The following is a 22,241-nucleotide window of genomic DNA, read 5'->3' as shown; positions in this document are numbered from 1 at the left end:
CATGGACTGGTTATTACTAACACCATGTTCCAACATAAAAATATGCACAAATTCACATGGAGAGAAGAGGCAAGGAATAAGAAGTCTCATTGCCTATGTTATTGTTTATAGTGATGTTTTCTCCTTGGTGCAGGACACCAGAGTGTACAGAGGATTTGAAATTGGAAGCGATCACTATTTAGTCTTGAGCAGGATAAAATTGAATTTCATATTGAAAAGAATGACATGTAAGAAAGTTTTAAAGCGAATGAAAGTTGAGCAACTCTCAGATGTAAACTGTTGACTAAAATACACCAAGATTATTGAAGAAAAAATGAAAGAGTTTGAGAATAGGAATCAAACCTTGGAGATTCAGTGGCAAACCTTAAAGAAAACCCTGATTGATTCGGCTAGAGAGGCATGTGGTGAAGTTGTCTGCAAGGATAGAAAAATCAGAACTCCATGGTGGACACAAGAAGTTAAAGAGGCAGTGAAGGAAAAGAAAAAAAGCATATAAAACGTTTCTGGCAAATAAGTCAACTTGTGCTCTTAGAGAATACAGAGACAAATGTAAGAAAGCTAAACACTGTGTAAAAATAGCTAAACAAGTCATAGGAGGACTTTGGCAAGAACATAGAAGAAAATAAATATCAAGAAGATGGTAAGATATTCTGGTGGTTGTTGAAGAAGCTTAGAAATGGAGGAAAGAGTGCTGTAAAAGGAGTTAGGGATGATAAAGGTGACATGAAAATGGGAGAAAAAGCTATCCTTGAAGTATGGAGTAATTACTTCGAAAAATTGCCAAATGAAACAAGCAGTGATGACAGCACAGTGGTAAAAAACACTGACCAGGCATGCAGTCAGGAATACATATCCATACTTGAAGTAGAAAAAGCCACCAAAGGCTTAAAATGTGGAAAGGCAGCAGGAGTAGATGATATTCGACCAGAAATGCTGAAGTATGGTGGTATAAAAGTCTTACAGTGGCTGTACTGCATAGTTCAGAAGGCCTGGACAAAGGGATGAATTCCTGATGATTGGAGCAGAGCTCTAATAGTATCCATATATAAAAAGGGAAATAAAACTGAATGTGAGAATTACAGAGGTATTTCCCTACTGAGTGTTCAGGGCAAGATTTATGCCAGTATACTTGAGAAACGGTTGAAAAGAATTGTGGAATAAAAGCTTGGTGAAGAACAAGCTGGATTCAGGCCAAATTGAGGCTGTCAGGACCAGATCTTCACTTTACGACAAATAGTTGAGAAAGCATGGGAATATAACAAAGATCTGTATTTATGTTTCGTTGATTTGGAGAAGGCATACGACAAGGTGCCAAGAGAGAAGCTATTCAATACACTACAGTTATATGGTGTCAATGAGGATTTATACCAAGCAATGCGTAGTCTTTATTTGAGTTGCAAGTCAGCAGTTAGAATTGAATGAAGTACAGGAAGATGGTTTAATGTTAAATCTGGTGTGAGACAAGGATGTACATTATCCCCTCTGTTATTCATTACCTATATGGATCACATTATGAAGGAAAAAAACATGATATCAGAATTGGAGATGTTAATGTTAGCTCTTTGCTTTATGTGGACGATATTATACTTCTAAATAAATCCGCTACAAGTTTGCAAGATTCCTTGACTAAATTGAATAACTGTTGTAATAGATATGGTATGAAGGTTAGCATTAAAAAGACAAAGACAATGAAAATAGGTAGAATTGTTGAAAATGTCAACTGTGTTGTGAATGGGGAACCTGTGGAACAAGTAAAACATTTCAGATACTTAGGCACGATTTTTAGTGAAGATGGTAAATTAAATATTGAAATAGACAACAGAATCAACAAAGCTGGTAGGATAGTAAGTCAATTGAATAAATTAATATGGAATAAGAGAGAAATTAGTCGGAACAATAAATTAGCTGTATACAAGACAGTGTTCAAACCAGTTTTAACTTGTGGATCTGAGAGCTGGGTCAGAAGTAAAACACTTGACCAAAGACTAGAGACTGCAGATATGAGAGTCCTGAGAAAGATTAGAGCCATGAACAGATGGCATCAATGGCGATATCATATTAAAAACGAGGATATCAGGAAAGAACTTGAAATTGTCAACATCCTGGAATGTGTTAGCAGAGCTAATCTCAGGTGGTATGGTCACTTGAACAGAATAGGCAAAAAAAGATTAGCAAAACAAGTGTTCTCTGCCAGGTTGGCAGGAAAACGACCCAGAGGAAGACCAAGATATAGGTGGATTGATACGGTACAAAGTGCCTTAGGCGATAGAAATATAAAATCTGATAATGTTGGAGTCTTGACAAGTAACAGACTGATTTGGAGGAAAATTGTAGACAGGAAGTTAGTAATGATGTAAATTTTTCATGTATTACCATCATATCCTGTACACCTCTTGAAGGTACATGTCAGGAATTTGATGATGAGTTTCCACTGTGATAGCTCCACTCCCAAAAGTGATGTCAGTGAAATAAAAACAAGATAATTTAATGTCTATTTCTGATACTATTTCTCAAACAATATTCACTATAAGATTTTCAATGTCACTGTAGTAAACCTCTTCAGGTAGTATTTTGAATTATTTTCTCACCTCTGATTTGACTTGTTATTCACCAACACTGATGATTGAGACTTGCTGTCCCAAAAGACAGTCTACATGCACCTTCAGACAGAAGGCTAAGTGGCAATATTTCATACGTTTCATTTCATGATTACAACTGGACCTATCTTTACACAGTCAGCCCATTTAGTGAAGAAAAGCAGTCTTCTCACAAGTAACATGAAGCAATTCTGACAAACTCCCAGTGTTGTTCTCACCTGTTTCAGTTTGAGATATATGATAGTGAACTGATGAATAAGCTAATGTAACCTAACCTTCACTGTAACCTAATGTTTAATTTTAGTGCTAGTAAGCTAATTTGTTTGCCAATTTCTAATGATTCAATGCTCAGCTTTCTGCTTATGGAAATCATCCTTTACAGTTTTTGGCCATAGCTGTTTCTTACTTTTTATGCCCAACCACATATTGCAATGTATTCATACCTACAGTGGCATCACCATGAAAATCACATTTGTAGATTTCAGTTCTGTATGCCAAAATATGATTCTGCACACAGGTTTACACATTTCAATCAATTTATACAACTTGTCCACTGCACATGTGATAACATGAGATATAGTATAGGAAAAAAAAAAAAGGTGCCAGAATAGCTGAAATGCTTTTACTCTATTTATGGGTTCTCTATTGAGAATGTAGTTGTTTTGGATATTCCCATCTAGTTTCATGACAAATTCATTAGTTACTCCAATTTAATTCATTATGAAAAGCTTTTGACACTTAGTATGCCTTTTTCTAGATACACAAAACTTAAATACAGAGCCTTGTTATATTCCCATAATTTTCCAAGTATTTGTTTTAAAGCAAAAATCTGATCCTGATAACTTCTATTTGGCCTGAACCCACCTTGTTCTTTTTCAGGTTTACCTTACTTCCTTCAAGTATGCACAAAGGAGCATTCTTACTGGAACATTCAGAATGGAAATTCCTTTGTATAGATGGGTAGTAGGAAACTACTCCAATCTCAAATTTTAAACTCTTACCAGGCCATGCAAATTATTTAGTACAGCCACTAACTTTTATATGTTTGAGCAAATTTTGATCTCATCTACTTCACCCCCCCCCCCAAGTATAAATATATACTCCTGACTGCTACCACTGTTCCATCACTTCTTGTTTAACAATCTTTCAGTTATATTATATTCCAAACATCTAGAACATCTTCAGTATTTATCATATTTTCATCTGATTCCTTTTACAATACTCTTTTCTTCATTTCTAAGTTTTTTCAATAGCCTTCGAGACATTTACATTCTATCTTCTTATGAGTCTTACTAAAGCTAAACAAAGACTTCTGTTCAACTTGTTAAGAACTTTCGATATGCTCTTCTCCATGATGGTCTCCTTAAATTTCCCTAGTTCACCATGGAGTTCTTTGCATGTATTTTTTCTTTACCATATGTTATTAATTTTTATTCTACTGACCACATGCTATTTCAAATCCACTGCATACTTGTATTTTGAAGATATCACTATCAACAATAACATAGTACGACTTATTTCTTGTGTACTCTCTTGACATCGTTTATGTTGGAACATGCATTAATGATGACAGTTGGAATTCTTGAACAGAAATCTACCAAGTATCTATCATAAGCAGACTTGCTCTTTCTTTCTTCCCTAATCAATACTGACTAAATATCAACTGCAAGGTGTTAGGAGTTGATATTTAGATGAATCTCACCTGTATCTTCTTTGCTTTAGTAATACCAATATCAATGTGGCACTTCTAGGTAGTTACTTATTGATAGGGTACATGAGAAGGCAAGGATTGGATACAGGTCATAAGCTCTGGTAAGTCCATGACAGATTCAATAAGTTAAAGCACTCCTGGAAAACAGATTGTATCAAAAGTTCCTGATAAGTCAACGTATGCCCTGAGAAAGCTAAGCTATGTGTAAAATAGTAAAATGTTTTGAAGAGTACAGAAAAAGGAATAGACAATAAAACACTAAACATGGAAACTAAAGATCACTCTGGTAATCTAGAGTATTATCTTGAAAGACTGAAATAAGTGGCAACAGAACAGTGGCAGAAAATATTTAAGAGAGAATGCAATCTGGATTATGCATTCATGCATGAAGTAGAAAGTCATCAGAAACCTGAAGCATGGAAAGGTAGCTGGAATAGCTGATACTCAACCAGAAACTCTCATAGTACCCTTGTATAAAAAAAAAAGGGCAAATAAAATGTGAAAATTATAGAGGTATTTTCATACTGAGTGTTTTGGAAGAGAGAGAGCTTCAACTGTATGCATTCTTGACAGAATCAATTTTTTTTTTTCCCCCTGTTCAGATTTTGCCAGTAACTCTCTACTGATTGGCTCCCGATTTTCATTTTTTTTGGGAGGGGAGTGTCAATATTTGCATATTTGAATCTACAGTTCACCTTGAGAGCTACTCTATTTTTAAAATTAATGCATAATTTTCTACAATTTCCTTTTGAGCAGTGTAAAAAAAGGATAATTTCTTATTACCAGTTTACATTTTGTCAGCTAGCCTCTCTAATGATCAGAAAAATTCCTCTCCTTTATTAGAACTTCCTATGGATTGAAGGCACAAGTTTGAAACGGAATACTATTCAAGATTATCGTTGTGTTTAGTGTTGAACACTGCGGCTACTCCTTCATTTCCCTGATTAATGTTGGCTAAATATAGCATCATACTTATTAATCAGAACATCACCCATTTTATTTAAGTACCCCCTAATTCCTTTTCGTTTGACAAACCTTATAGTGCTGAACAAACATTTCGCATCTTAAGAGCCATAAATAAATAATGAGTTAAGCATTAACTTGATTGCCATTTGGTGGTGGTGGTGGGGGGAGAACAGCCATGTTAACTTCGGTGGATTAAAACATTAAAGTATTTTAGTGTAGTATATAATACATTAAAATACTTGTACATCACAAAAGAAATGCTCATTTAAAGTATAATTTTAATCAGTGCTAATTAATATTAAGTAATACTTCTCTAACATAGCAAATATATTAGTCAAAAATTTCAAAAGCTCATTTACAACATTCATAGCACAGGATTTTCATTTCAGGAACACTCAAGCCAGTTTGAATATAACCAAATGTTACTGTATTTTTATTCTAGAAAACACTGTAAACATTAAATAACATTAAATCTCATGTAGGCTTGGCTAAGAAATATACTTGGAAAAATGTTTTTATTGGACACTAAGTTAGAACACTGCAGAAATAACTTATGCAATTATATAGTTCAACTACTATAATAACAACTTAGAAATTATACACTTTTCAAATGGTTTATCTTCTCTCATTTTGTTACTGTTAGTCTTCTTTCTGTAAAAAGCTGTTTTGCTGCCAAAATCCCAGAATTTAGGTACAATATTTCATAGTGAAAAATTCTTTACTGATATGTACTATCCAAAAATGAATAAATGTCTCCAATCAGCAGTGGTTTCAAATCAACAGAAAGAAGAAATAGCAAACAAGAATTCCACAGCAGAAAACCCAGAAAAGCAACTAGATGAGACACAAATCAACTATATGAAAATACCTCAGATGTATGCAAATGAACACATGACATGAACGTGAACACATGGCATGTATGATTGCTGTTACCCCTATGGTTTAGATGAAATATATATACACACACACCTATATACTGTTCCTACTGATTTTTTATGTGTAGCATAGTCAATATGACATCAATATATCTATCTGCCTGTCAATAATATAAGGAGTGTTTATGTCATGCAGTAAATTGGTGAATTTATACCTTTCCATGATTGTAATATATATATATATATATATATATGTATATATATAAACACAAACATTTTTTTAAAATATTAACCTTGAAATATACTGAAGAACAGTATAATATACTATTTCAAAGAACTATTCAAATGGATAAAGATTATTAAATATTAAAATAATTAAATTTAGAAATTTCATCTTTAAATTTTAGCATTCATAATTATATAAAGAAATATTTCAATCATATTAAACTATTCATATGCAATGATCAAAAAGGAAATTGTGGTTTGAAAATGAAACTGATCATAGATATACATTGCTTTACATCTGATTTATATAAAGAACACAAAATTATTTTACTATGCTGAAATATAAATATTACATTTTCAAGAGAATGAAAATTCTTAATTACATCACTAGGATAAAAGCAAACGGTAGTGATTGTATATGTTTATGCAACAAATGATCCAAACAAATGGCAAAACATAGGAAAGTAACTATATATTTCAGATTAGCTCAAGAACCATTTCTCACTGCCTGAAAAATGCATCCTGATGAATACTAAAATATCTAAAAAAAATTAAGATGGAAATTTAAACTTAAATGAAAAAAATTTATTAGGCATAAAATTTTGCATAAGCATCCTCAGTACAATAACAATGAAACAGAAAATTACAATAAAAATCAATTTAAGCACCACTACAGCATTACATAGGACAGCAGATGGTAAGTAAATTCCCAATTTTTTTTTTTTTTTTTTTTAAAGTTACAACGTTAATCAGGAATTTGCACAAAGATATAATAATATTTCCCATAAAGGGGATAACCAAAGGCCATTGGACCAGCTTAAGTTCGGCCAGTGCAGAATGACCCCACAGCTCTCGTCATATAACTGATCTCTAAAGAATCTACTTATGTAAATATTTGGTTTTCTTTAAAATCACCATGTTTAATTGAGATGTCGTGTTCTGCCAGGCAGGACTGTTCAGGTTCAAGATACTGGATACACGATTTATCTTTTTCACAACAGATGGCTGCAGATCTGCCAGATGCTGGAAGGTAGAGTGGACAAAACTTTTTTTTTTTTTTTTTTATTTTAAATCTAAAAACAAGATAGAAATCTAGACGGGATGAAAGGATACTGCAATATTAAGAGGTTGTAGAACTTTAGCTATACATTTAGAAATCCCTTTAATATATGGGAGTAGAATCTGAGTAATATCTTCAGATCTAGAGACTAGTTGTCTAAAGCTATAAAAGAATTTTTTGATAAAAGATTCATTAAGACAATTTTTTTTTAAATAAAAAAGATTTGATGTAATTAAATTTTTGCTGTAAAAGGTCTTCAGTGGAACAAATATTGAGCATAATGTAATAAGGTTTACTAGTTTCAACCTTTTGACTAAGATGAAGATGAGAAGTAGCATGGATATAATGATCAGGATAAATTTTTCTTAAAAAAAAAAGAGTAATTTATCAACTTATTGACAAAGAATTAAAATATTTAAAAGGCTAGCTGGTTGTTCTTCTCTTCTTCTAAAATAAACCAAATTCTCAGATGAATCATATTTATTTCTGAAACAATACCATCAACAGTTGTTGGAAAAAAAAAAACCAAACTTTTACATAAAGGCAGATTCCTAGTGATTTTACAATGAGAGATGCGAAGCATATAGACCATTTAAACAGATTCGATAATCTTTGGTTATCCCCTTTATGGGAAAAATATCATTTTTATGCCAATTCCTATTATTGTGATGTTGAAAGTTTTTTTTTACCTTGGTTCTATTATACACTGAGTCATTAGCCCCTATATACAAGTAGTTCAGATGTGAATAAAAAAAACGTTGTTTTGCTTCCTTGGGTAAAAAATTAAAACCAAGTATATAATTTCTTGGTATCTTTAACGTTTGTTAAGTGTACTGGGTCTGTGACAAGAGGCATTCAAAAATGCCAAAAATGGTTTTTTTAAATTTCTATTTAACAAATGCATCTACCCATGTGTCTACACATGAAACAAATGAATTTTCTATTTTTAAGTAGTTGTATTTTTAATTTAATTTTTTTTTCACTTATAAATTAAACTTCCTCTAGGTCACAGACTCAATGATGACAATCATATTTTTTCAAAAAAATTCTACAATTAATTTTTTCATACAAATACAGTGTGAAGATGGCTGATTTCATGCAAAATCAGAAATCAGCCATCTGCAGTGGTTCTTGTAACAATTATATGTTCAAAATATGAAAGTCACATGTCCCAATCATTCAAATAGTGTCTTCAAAAATTATAGCCAATTCATTTTTGTTATATTACCATTGTCCCCCCCCACCCACTTTTCAAATTGCACTGACCTGGTAATTAACTCTTTTTCATGATGCCAAGTCAGAGTTAAAAAAAAATTAGACAAATCTCTTTCTTTGAAAAAGAATATGCAGTGCTCCATAGAATGCATTAGCAAGATAAATTAATGTCTTAAAAAAAAAAAAAAAAAAATTAAGTTTCACATAATGCATACTTAGACTTCCAGACCACACAGCTTAATGTTAACTGCTTGATAATGCTTAGGAAACAACCATGTTGAAAATCATTTAAACTTTTATATAATCATTTCAAAAATGCTCATGGGCTGCAAAGTAATAAGATATTAAATCTGAGTATATACATGCATTCCATATATAAAGTTTGTGGATAAATGAATTTAAAAAAAATTTATTCAAAGCAAAAATTATACACAATCAAAATTCAAACCACATATTTCTTTTTAATCATCCTGTAACTGTGGAAAACCATAAGTGATTTCACCACTAAGAAAAAATAATCTCAGTACTCACCAAGAGTTGGATTAGTATAATCATAACTTTCAGTGTCATTTTTATAGACATTCAATCTTGTGGGCTTAAAAAAAAAAAAAATATATATATATAAATAAATAAATAAATATATACGTGTCTGTGTGTGTTTGTGCAAATAAACCATAAAGCTAAAATTAAGAGAAGTACACATAATACAGTAGATGATCCCCACAAACAAAAACAGAATGACTCACTATTCATTCTGTTTATTAGAAGTAAATAATAAATAAATGACTCATTTATTAGAAGAAGAATTCATGCACAAAGATAAATAATGAAGTACATTTGGTCAATCTCCACATAATACAACAAAGGTCTGTAAAGAAGCATATATGAAAAGTGTACTGAACTTGATACAGGGTGTCCATTAATTCTTACTGCAGTTTTGATCCATAACTGCTTCAAAAGTATCACAGTTACAGAGTTGCAATAAATATCATTTTAAAGTATAACTATTAGAATTTTAGATACACGAATATCATTATTTCATTACATTTTTCTTAATTTTTTTTTAGACTGGTGTGTGATTGAAGATGGCAAATGTTGATGAAAAAGTCAATTGTGTCTTAAGACTTGCTGAACTCAATCCCATAACAGCAGTAAGAAAATTCTCTGCCCATTATAATAAGGAGTCTCCCCACAGAAATTTAATTAATAACTAGATGAAAAAATTCAAAGAAACTGATCTATTCATGACAAACCCAGATCAGGGAGGCGTTCATCAAGGGAAGCAAATGTGGTTGAAATCGAAAGGGCATTTGATAAGAGTCCCAAGAAATCAGTGCAATGTGCTGCTGCTGAGTTAAATATACAAAAAACCACAGTGTACAGAATTCTAACCAGGCAACTCCATAAACATGCTTACAAAATTATGACTGTTCAAATGTTACAGGAAGAGGATTATCATGCCAGATTGGATTTCTGTCAACTGATGAAGACAAATGGAAAACGACACAGATGTTATTGACATGTCGAGTTTCAGATGAAGCAACATTCGACATAAGTGGAAAAATTGTGTCATAATTTTTGGGGTACAGAAAATTCTCAGGAAATGTGACAACACAAAAGAGACACTAAAAGTTAATGTGTGGTGCACAGTTAGGAGGTGTTTGCATTATCGGGCCATTCTTTTTTGATGAGCCCACTGTCAGAGGTGAATCTTATTTAGCAATGCTTCAGAATGTTTTTATTTCCAAATTAAAGAGATTAAATCTTACGAATAAAACCATTTTTCAAAAGGGTGGGAGCACCCTGTCACTATGCAACACAGGTACGAAAGTTTCTGGATGACAATTTCACATACAGGTGGATTGGTAGAGGTGCTCTTGCATGGCCACCTGACCTGATTCTGTTAGGCTTTCTCTTATGGGGTCACATCGATACAGTCGTATATGCTTCAAAACCTGCTTCTTTTGTTGACTTCAAGACTAAAATTACAAACACAATCAATGCAGTCACTGCTCAGCAACTACTCAACGTTTTTATGGAACTTCGAAAATCACCTAGTTACATGCATCGCACAAGACGGTGGTCACGTTGACACTAATAAGAAATTATTGTAGATAAAACTTAATTACACACTCTTTAAGCTATTATATACTATAAATCTGTAACTTTCATAATGTTGGATCTATTAAAGTTTAAAAATGCACTAAGAATTATGCAGCACCCTGTGTGTGTGTGTCTGGCCACACATGCATGTGAAACATATAGTACTGCCTGTTAGCAAAAACTAGAGGAAGATCAAGATACACTGAGGCAACTAGGCAGCTTTAGATGCAAGAAATTTAGGTAATCAATTTAAATATCCAATATTATCAAAACAATTTAGACAAACTGCTGATTAAATACTAATAATGAAATCTTAATTTGCTGAGCTACAAATTCTTGATACAGATCCTCAAGCAGGTATATATTATTATTAGAGTACATGAAAAATTTACATAACTAATTTCCAACTGAAAATTTTTCTCCAAATTAATCTGTTCAGATATTATGCTGTTTTAACACGTTCATTGCCAAGCTGAAAATTGGAATTTCGTGTGGTGGGCAAATTTTTTTTACTTGATAGCGACGTCCACGCGATCGGCCACTTGGTGAGAACTCACATCACGCGATAGGCAATGAACGTGTTAAGGTACTTTTTACTGCATCAATCCATATTGGTCTTTTTTCCTGACTAGCAACAAACATCTGTTTCACTAACCTATCCTCTCCATTCTGTTTAAGTGACCACAGATTAGCTCTGTTCACACATTCCTGAATGCAAATTATAATGACTAGTTCTGTCCTAATGTATTAAGGAAAGTGGAATTAATACAGTTCTGCAATTGATGCCACCTGTTAACTTCCCTTGTTTTCTCAGACCTCTCTTCTATGGTCTTTAGCTTTTGTTCAACTGTTTTACTTCTAACCCAGCTCTATTAAAACAGAACACCATCTTAGATACATATTGACTAATTTAACTTATTCTATATAAATTTATTCAGTTTGACTTCTCTACAATATCAGCTCTGCAAATTTTGTTATCCATCATTAAAATCCTGACATGTGCCCTCATGGGGTGTAAAGGATATTATGATAGTACTACATGAAAAATTTACATCATTATTAACTTTCTATCAACAATTTTCCTCCAAATCAATCTGTTATCTGTCAAGACTTCAACATTATCAGATCTTATATTTCTGTCTTCTAAGGCACTTTTTACTGTGTTAATCCATGTATATCTTGGTCTTCCTGTGGGTATTTTTCCTGTCAACCTGGTAGAGAACACCTGTTTTGCTAATCTTTCCACTCCCATTCTGTTAAGTGACCATCACCCGAGATTAGCTCTGCTAACAACATCACGTTCTTTCCTAAAATCCTCTTAATATGTTATCGCCATTAATGCCATGTTTTCACACTCCTAATCTTTCTCAGGACTCTCATGTCTGTGCTCAAGAGCTTTATTTCTAACCTAGCTCTCAGATCCATAAATTAAAATTGGTTTGAACACAATCTTATATACAATTTAGTGTCTTGACTAAATTTCTCTCTTATTCCATATAAATTTACTCGCTTGAATTCCTACCATACTAGCTTTATAGATTCTGTTGTCTATTTCCATGTTTAATTTACCATCTTCACTAAAAATTGTGCAATAAGTAGCTGAAATGTTTTCCTTGTTCTATGGTTCTCCATTCACAATGCAGATGATATTTTCAATGTTTCTGCCAATTTTCATACCAAACTGATTACAAATTATTTAGTCAGAGAATCTTGCAGACTTGATTTAGATTTATTTAAAAGTATAACATCATCTGCATAAAGTAAAGAGCTGAGATTAACATCTTCAATTTTGATATCAGGTTTAACACCACTTTCCTTCATAATGTGATCCGTATAGATAATGAATAATGGAGGAGATAATGTACCTCCTTGTCTGACACAAGATTTAACATCAAACCATCTTCCTGTACTTCCTTCAGTTCTAACTGCTCACAACTCAAAGACTTCATATAATGTCCCACTGACACCATATAACTGTAGCATTTTGAATAGCTTTTCTCTTGGCACCTAGTCATGCCTTTTGCAGGTCTACAAAACTTAAATAGAGATCTTTATTATATTCCATTAATTTCTTAGCGATTTTTCATAAAGTGAAAATTTGATCTTGATAGTCTCTATTTGACCTGAATCCAGCTTGTTCTTCAGCATGCTTCCCTTCCACAATCCTTCTCAACCATTTCTCAAGTATACTTGCATAAATCTTACGAAGAACACTCAGTAGGGAAATACCTCTGTAATTCTCACATTCACTGTTATTTCCCTTTTTCGTATATGGTACTGAGAGCTCTAACTGCAATCATCTGGAATCTGTGTCTGAACTATGCAGTGCAGCTGCTGCAAGACTTTTATACCTCAATACTTGAGAATTTCTGGTCAAATATCATCTACTCCTGTTTTTCATCTACTGCCTTTCCACATTTCAGGCTTTTTCTACTTCAAGGCCTGTTGAGTTTTTTTTTTTTTTTTTTTAATCACTAATGTTGTCACTGCTTGTTTCATTTAGCAATTTCTTGAAGTAATTGTTCCATACATCAAAGATATCTTCTTCTCCAGTTTTCATGTCACCTTTATCACCTGTAACTCCTTTTCAGCATTTTCCTCCATTTCTGAGTTTTTTCAACAGCCTCCAGAATATCTTGCTACCTGCCTGATATTCATTTTCTATATTCTTACCAAAGTTTTCCCATTACTTTTGTTTAGATAGTTTTACAGTGTTTAGCTTTCCTACATTTGTCTTTGTATTCTCTAAGAGCACCAGCTGACTTATTTGCTAGGAACTTTCAACATGCTTTCACTGCCTCTTTAACTTCCTGTGTCCACCATGGAGTTTTGATTTTCCTATAGACAAGCTCACTACATGCCTCTCTGGTTGAATCAATGTTTTCTTTAGAGCTTGCCATTGAATCTCCAAGGTTTGGTTCCTGTTCTCAAACTTTCATTTTTTCTTGAATGTCATATTGCTCAAGACTAAACGGTGATTACTTCCAATTTCAGATCCTCTGTATACTCTAGTGTCCTGCATCAATGAGAAAACACTTCATATCCATAATAGCATAGTCAACTGTTCTCAAACTTTCATTTTTTCTTGAATGTCATATTGCTCAAGACTAAACGGTGATTACTTCTAATTTCAGATCCTCTGTTTACTCTATAGTGTCCTGCACCAATGAGAAAACACTTCATATCCATAATAACATAGTCAACGAGACTTTTCTTATCCCTTGCCTCTTCTCTCCATGTGAATTTGTGCACATTTTTATGTAAGAACATTGTGTTAGTAATAAATAGTCCATGTCTCCAAATTGTCCCAAAATATTTCGGTATGTCTGACAATCATTTCCTACTCTGCTATTAAGATCTCCAACAAGGACCAACTTTTCCTTTTTCACTACGTCAGTTGATTCTATTCTATGCTAATAAAAATTAGCTAAGTAAAATCCATATTAACTTTATCTTGGCTTACATTCCAATTTTTCAAGTAATAAAATTCATACATAATTTATACATATACAGTATGTATAATTTATAAACAATTTATGAAACATATAACACAAAACAGAAACAAAGTGCAGTTCATACCTTTGCGAATTCAATTTTAAGGGTACAACATCCGGAATAAATATCTGCTCCATTAAGAGACTGCTTGGCTCTTTCTGCTGATTCTATACTATCAAATGTGATTAACAGTTAAGGTCAATCATTTTACTATATCTAATAAATTTATTCTAATGAATATAATAATAGATTTAGGTCATGACTGCAATAATCTAAATCTATACAGCAGTTTAAGTAAGATATTGTGTAAGTAATCTTCAGACTCTAGTACTGTCTCCCTGAGTAAGGATCTTTTCTGCTATAGGATACTGGCTGGCACAGCAAAATATAAATTTGCCAGTATCTGAAGAGGGAACAATCCTAGATACAAGAATAAGATTAAAGTAAGAGAAGAAAGAATCAATAATGAAAGGTAAATATATAACAATAGGGCAGCCAGTAGGATTTTGATTGAATAAGGTTTTAGGTAAGAAAGGATAGATTTAAGTAAACTAATTAAGCATTAAATCATATAGAACCATCGATATAACAATGGCGCAGCTGTTAGGATGTGATTAGGGCCCCTAAAATTAAGGTTAATAGGGAATAATCACTATAAGTTGGTCTTGGATTCGTATAAGGCAACCAGTCATTTGTTGGAATATCAAAGATTGTGCAAAAAGGAAATTTTAAGTTTGTAAGATGAATGCAGGTATGCCTCAACCATCGAGCTCAGATTTAGATGACTCTGAATTCTTTAAGATGATAAATCCTCAACAGGTCTTTCCTCAGTTCTCAGGGGAGGAATCTGATGACGTCCTAGCGTTTTTTGAGTACATAGAAGAACTAAGAAGAATTGGTAGATGGAGTGAGCTCCAACTGCTAATTCTTCTCCGAAGTAAGCTTATTGGGAAGGCAAAGACATACTTTTATTCCTCGCCTGTCTTAAAAGAAACTAGAGATTACAATAAATTTAAGGAGGTCCTAATATACCAGTTCTCTAAAGTAAGGAATGTGGGACCAAATTTATGGACGCTCCAGAAGATGGTACAAAAAGACAAAGAAAGTGTGTCAGACTACCACAACCGAATCTTAGCTCTTGCCAATACGTTAAGCGTATCACGAAGACCGGCACCATCTCAACTGGGCAGTCTTTCAACATTTTAGAGGGGAGTTGAGACAAGAACTGAAGGAAACAGTGTTTGGAAAGGACATAACAAATTTAGAGGAATGCCTGACTGCAGTAAGACAAAGAGAGCAACTGCTTGGAAACATTTGTCCTGCAGTCTCAGTTGGGTCCGTCAATGTCATTAAAGAGAGAAGCAACATTAGGGATCAGGACACTAAGGTTGATCATACAGAGAGGAAAGAAAAACAGAGGACACAGAAAGGTAGTAGACCTGAGACAGTCTACCAGGTTGCAAATAGCAGCCCAAGTCTTAGTGAAGTACGCTCATTGATCCAACAAGAAGTAGAGAGATTCAACAGCCCATCATGGAGTGTCTTGATGCTGTACTAGGTCAACTGACAACAGTTTCAAGGGTAAACCACGAGAACTCCCCATTTCCAGAGGAAAGAATTAATAACATGATCCACTAGGAAGTTGAGAAGATGCAGGCCCCATTTCTTGATAAAATGGACACGCTGATGAGTAAGTTATCAGAACTGTCAGCTAAATGCAACGGGAATTCTCCTATGTCCTCGGACGGAGATAATTCTAGAGGTTACTCCTGGGAGCCCCCAAGATGCTATAACTGCAATAAGTTGGGACATCTAGCCCGTAATTGCTTCAGCAAACAAGGGAATTCAAAGAACTATAATTTTGAGGCAAAGTGACGTGTGTGTGTAACAAACAGGAGGGAAGGAAAGGGGGACGAAATCAAAAGAGAAACACGGAATTAACAGTTGAAGGAAGGATATGTGGGAGAAACTTTAGGGCACTAGTAGACACAGGCTTCTATTATCCCCGAAAACTACTTCAGGGAGATTGAGCCATATATGAAGGGAAGGGTAAAACACCTAAGAAGACCCATCAAGCTTCTGGGAATATCCTCCACTATTACCCGAGCTACTAAATCTGTGAGGCTGAGAGTGAACTTGCCAAAATTTGGAATATCCGCTTGGCACAATTTTATAGTCCTGCCCAAGGAACTCTCTTCCTCACCTAAGAGTAATCCTAGGAAGTGATTTCCTATTTAAGTTTGGATTTTCTTGTGATTTCACTAGAAGGGAAGTTTGTTTTCAGAGAAGTAAAGGGAGCACTGGGGCCGAAAGGGGATCACAGGTTAAAAAGGAGGGAGACACAGGGTTTAACACACGCAAAAATCCAAAACTGAGTGAGGTCTCCCCATCAAGGACCATAAAGGAACTTGAGATAATCAAACCAGAGGAAGAAAAGATTGCAATTCACGAAAAGAGTGAGAACGGCAAGGACACTCTAGAAATTAACTATGTAGGTGTTAGGCAGACAATGATTAACCCTTTTAGGGAATTCAGGCCCAAAAAGAATGCAAGGTGTGTCCCCAAAGAATTGAGGGAGAAACAAAATATAGTTTTTATTAAAAAATTAGAAAACTTTTTTTATAAAAGAGGGGGGGGGGGCTTTGTTAGATCCTAAATGAAGGAATCTTGGAAAGAAATCATTCATTTGGAATCTAACATATAAAACTTGCTGACAAAGAGAAATACCTACACATCAGCTGTAATTAAAAGTGAAACTTCTTCACTTTATGTAAAATTTATATTCTTTATTTCAAGTGCCTTATATTTAAGCTGATGTCATTATATTAAGATTTCATTTTTAAGTATGTCTAAAAAGAGAGATAATCTGATTTAAATTTAAGCCTCACTTAAGCTATGTAAAATTTACTGAGTCATCTAAAAAGTTGCTAAGTAATAATTCCTGGAAGGCATAAAGCTACACGTATACAGCGTAACGCTAGTGGCTATAGCATAGTCAGAAAATTGCGCTGCCATGTATGCGAATCCAAGTATAACAGCGTCGTAAAAGCAAAGGATGAACCCAAAGGAGTGAAAAGATAAGGGCCATGTGCAAAAAAGGGGACTGAGAAAAGAGGGCGCTCTATAGAAGAATATAAGGGGTTGAGCCCGTATCGGAACACTCTCTCTGGTCGTAACATTTTCCTGTTTTGGTGGTTCGGAAGTTAGCGGGTAGTTTCGCGTAAGGGGGGGGGTGAAGTCTGTGATAAGATGTCAGACTGCGAGCGTTCTTAAAATGAAGTAGGATTCTATGCAAAGCTGAAGGAAAAAATTCCAGTCCTAGCAGAATCAAGCTGTTGCTGAAAAGTCCCATCGAGATGTTCCTGAAACGCAAAGATTTGAGTCCGTTTTCGGCAGAAGGAATGAAGATAGCATAACCCCTATGTTGGCATATGGACAGCCAAAAGATGAGAAGTATCCAGACATGCAGAAGAAGTGCAGAACGACGCGGAAAAAGCTCGGTGAGGTGCAATTACTCTAATTTTGTGTGAAAGTTAATTAAAAGAGAGAAGATTGTTTACGAATGAAATTAAGAACTGTATTCTAAAGAACTCTGTGGACAGTCTCTATTTAGAAAGTTAACCTCCTTTGAAAGTAAGAATTGTTTGGAAGAGATCTTTTGTAATTTTGTATGTGATAGGATTAACTTGATGCGATAAGAATAGTAGAATTTAGTATCTCAGTAACATTAGAATGTTTGTTAGTTTTCTCTTGCGAGTAATACTACTGAAAGGTATTTAGCTTAACTTCATATCATTTGCTATCTATCCCAATATGCAGTTACTGTTTAGCATGCTTTATAAGATTTAATTAATTTAGACAGTGTTAACCTCTTAACTGAGTTTTATTTAGTATTGAGCATAATTGAGTGCATGAATTTTGTATTGTGTTTTAGATATTTCAATAAACATGTCATATTTACCTGAACCTGAGTCATGCCTGATTACGATTCCAACTTAATAAAAATATAACCTATTTTGGCAGGAAGGATTTAGAGAGTGAATATAATAATAGATTTAGGTCACGACTGCAATAATCTAAATCTATACGGCAGTTTAAGTAAGATATTGTGTAAGTAATCTTCAGACTCTAGTATTGTCTCCCTGAGCAAGGATCTTTTCTGCTATAGGATACTGGCTGGTGCAGCAAAATATAAATTTGCCAGTATCCGAAGAGGAAACAATCCTAGATATAAGAATAAGATTAAAGTAAGAGAAGAAAGATTAAATAACAAAAGGTAAATATATAACAATAGGGCAGCCAGTAGGATTTTGATTGAATAAGGTTTTAGGTAAGAAAGGATAGATTTAAGTAAACAACTAATTAAGCATAACTCATATGGAAACATTAACCCTTCCTTCCAGCTGCAGGGCCATAGGGCTTTATTGCTAATGGGTGAAAACAGCTTTAATGTTATGTATATCATTAGAAATTGTCCTTCAATATTTCAATGTTTTTTTTTTTTTTAAAATAAAATATGACCCCAGGATCAATCTTCAATAAATTTATTTATTACTGGACGGCATAAAATTGGAAATATTGACATCTTAATTTTCAGATCAGTGCAGTGGAACAAAATATTTCATTCAAGTTTTCATTTTACTGAAAACACTGAGGAAATTATAGCATTTGCATTGAAAGTTTAACATACTTAAGGACATTCATAACATCAGTCAGTATATTCATTCTAAAAAGTTACAACAATCTATATTACAAGATTCATTTTTTGGAAGATTAAGGCAGTCAAGAATTAAGAACACAGCAGCCTGTTCTCAACAGTAAATTTCTTAAAACATATTTCACAAGATCTGTATCAGCTCAAGATGTATGTTTAGAAACTGACATAAGAGTAAATATCACACAAAAAAGGATATTCCACCATAGCCTGGACACCATTCTTTTTGAATATAACAATTCTAAGCACCTTGCCACTTGGGGTACAAATGGTATGGATCACATCCTACAAAAACAACAATTGTTATATCTACAGAAATATATAAGCTCATATTATACAGTTGCAAAAAAAAAAAAAAAAAGAAAGTTCATAATTATGATTTTGTCCATATGTAACTTGAATAGCTGATTTTTTTCCCCTATTAATCTAACAAAAAATTCAGTGGTAGGTTTAAATGTGAATCAATCATTTAGATAAAAAGTCAGTAATTATGCCCTTAGCATGTTTGCAAGTAGATATTTTCCATAAGAATTTCTGTCATTCACCTAGCAAGAGATGCTGCAACTGTGCAAGGCAGCCTGCAAGAAAATTAATTCATAACTTTTTTTCAATGAAGTATTTTAATATATATATATATATATATTATATTTAAAATGTACACATGTACCTTTTAAATTCTCAAGACAACAGATCAACAGAAGAAAGGCTAACTGATTTCTAGGCTAGTTTTCAAGTTAGTGATTTAGTGAAGAATACGTGTCTGCTACCAACAAGAAACTTTTTTTTTATATTCTCAAAACTCATTAAAATAACCATGTTTCAAACAATACTAGTTAGATTTAGGAACATCAGATGGCAGACATCCATAAGTCTACACACCACTAGATGAGACTACTGGGAATGGAAGATAATCTATCTGCAGATTTCTAAAAGTAAGGGCTAAGAGAATTCACCTATTCCTTTTGGAGAAAAGGTTTACAATCTAAAGAATTAATGCAATACAGTTTTCCCATATGATAGCTTATAAAGATGATAGGGGTTAATCCTAGAGCATGATGGGGAAGGAGGGAGGGGAGTATATCACCAGAATTTTTCTTTCTTGCCAGAAAGAAAGGAGACATTCTGGCCAGACAGGAATAGCACTTTTTCAAAAATACTCCTAAATGTTCTTTATGGAACTTTTTTTAAAAAATATGCCCTTGATACCACCATTATGAAATCTTTAATCTGGCTAAGATATACTGATGACATTTTCGCTATTTGGTCACATGGCTCAGACACATTACTCTTTCCAGCTGCATCTCAATAGCCATCACCTCAGAATTCAGTTCACCATAGAAAAAGAAAATAAGCCTGCCTTCTCTATATCTGTTCTTTCTCAGTTTACAGATTTTGAAAACCCACCCACACAGGTAGATACATAAACTTCCCCATTACCAACCCCCATCTGAAAAGTATGGTATTATCAAAACCCTTGTCAATAGGGCTACCAATCTTATTTCCAATCAAATTCCCTGTCAGATGAACTCTCCTTATTCACCAGACCTTCCTAATGGTTACAATGCTAAGATTAACAAATTAGTTTTTCCTCCCTTCTCCTTGCATCCTTTTTGTCTGACTACAGTAATGTTATTACTATTCCCTATATCCGGGGCACCCGGGAAAAAATATCCAGGACTAAAAAATAAATAAATAAAAAGAAAATAAGCCTGCCTTTTCTAGATTCTTTCTTTCTCAGTTTACAGATTTCGAAAACCCATCCACCCACACAGGTAGATACATAAACTTCCCCATTATCCACCCCCACCTCAAAAATATGGTATTATCAAAACCCTCCTGTCAGAAGGGTTTTGATAATATCTAAGATTGGCTACCAATCTTAGATATTAGTTCCAACCAGCCCTCCCTGTCAGATGAACTCACCTTTATTCACCAGATCTTCCTAGCCAATGGTTACAATGCTAAGAAGATTAACAAATTAGTTTTTCCTCCCTTCTCCTCGCATCTTTTTTGTCAAACAGACCACAGTAATGCTATTACTATTCCCTATATTCAGGGAAGCTTGGAAAAAATATCCAGGACTCTATAATAATAATGATAAAAAAAAAAGTACTGCTTTCATACTTCACCTGAAGCTGGCTGCCCCTTATTTGCTCTGCTGAGGATCTACTATCCCCCTCTGTTCCCAGTGTTAACAAGGTTCCTTGTTCTTGCAGTTATCTTAAGATCAAACTGGAAGATCTGCCTTTAGATGAACACAATATATCCATTGCCATAACTATAGTGAGTGTGATCTAGCTGACCATGCTTTGGAATACCGTGCAAAGAATCAAATAGGAAAATACTACTACACTGCACTTCAAATATAAACTTTACTTTTCTCAGGATCAGCAGATTTGTTAAACCAGTCTAAATTTAACAAATATGGATGTATCAAACTGCCCAAGATTTGGAAAACTTATCCTTATGCCTCCCACCCAGCAGCACCCACATAGGATGCAATCATGGGACTTCGGGCTTTTAGTCGATTTTCTTCCACTTGTTTTGAGTTCTTTTGTGTGCACTTACACAATTTTGATACCATATCCCTGAACAAATCCGCAAATTTCATTTATTAGTGTGTTGCCTTTTTGTGTGTGTTACAAGCGTTTGTTTATGCTCCAACAGACAAAACTTTGGAATCATTAAAATAGTTTTTGATCCATTGTTAGCACTGTTAATACTCTGCATTAAACCTCCCCTAAATACTAGACTAAGAAAACACCAACATATATTTTCCACAATCTTGATTTAAATGGAAAGGAACTGATTGTCCATGCCAAGCCAAATTTTCTTTGTAAATAGTGTTTTTAAAAAGGAAGTAACCAGGTAAGGAGTGACAATTTTTTTTTTTTTGCACCATACCACACAATGGATCTTAATGGAGTGTTTTTGTTATGCATTTTAGGCAAACCATATAGTCGAGGAATGAAAGGATGAAGTGATCATAGAGATTAATCTAGCAGAAATGAAATTTTTCAGAAAAACAACTGCACATACCAAGCAGGACCATAAAACAAATTCCAGTTTCAATTTCACAATCCATGAATATAAAACCAATTAACTACTATATATAAACACCTCCGTAGTGCAATTGGAAGAACGACGGTACGTTGTGCCCTTCGATGGAATAGGCCTAAGTTCGATTCTCATTGCGACGGGAGGAATCTTTATCTGGACGATTTCAATCGAAGGTGAGTTAGCCGATCTCATACGGAGGTAGCAGGGTTTTTCCTCCAGC

General features: G+C 33.9%; 1 protein-coding gene across 4 annotated transcripts in view; it reads right to left on the bottom strand.

Annotated features, from left to right (window-relative positions):
* The window catches only part of LOC150097708 (heterogeneous nuclear ribonucleoprotein L-like), a 141,014-nt gene that overhangs the window by 74,775 nt on the left and 43,998 nt on the right, over window positions 1-22,241 (bottom strand). For all 4 annotated transcript variants that reach the window (XM_090407568.1, XM_090407565.1, XM_090407566.1 and 1 more), the window contains exons 4-6: window positions 19,161-19,246; window positions 14,332-14,428; window positions 9,181-9,244 (exon numbers count right to left, since the gene is read on the bottom strand). In XM_090407568.1, coding sequence (XP_090263694.1) covers window positions 9,181-9,244; window positions 14,332-14,428; window positions 19,161-19,246 — 247 coding nt within the window. The remainder of the gene's footprint in view (window positions 1-9,180; window positions 9,245-14,331; window positions 14,429-19,160; window positions 19,247-22,241) is intronic.

Source organism: Typopeltis vanoorti, chromosome 17, assembly GCF_054136105.1.
Source record: "Typopeltis vanoorti isolate ZY-2024b chromosome 17, IOZ_Tvanoo_1.0, whole genome shotgun sequence".
NCBI lineage: Eukaryota > Metazoa > Arthropoda > Arachnida > Uropygi > Thelyphonidae > Typopeltis > Typopeltis vanoorti.
Note: the sequence above shows the minus strand (reverse complement) of the source record. Positions and strands in the feature narration are given on the sequence as shown.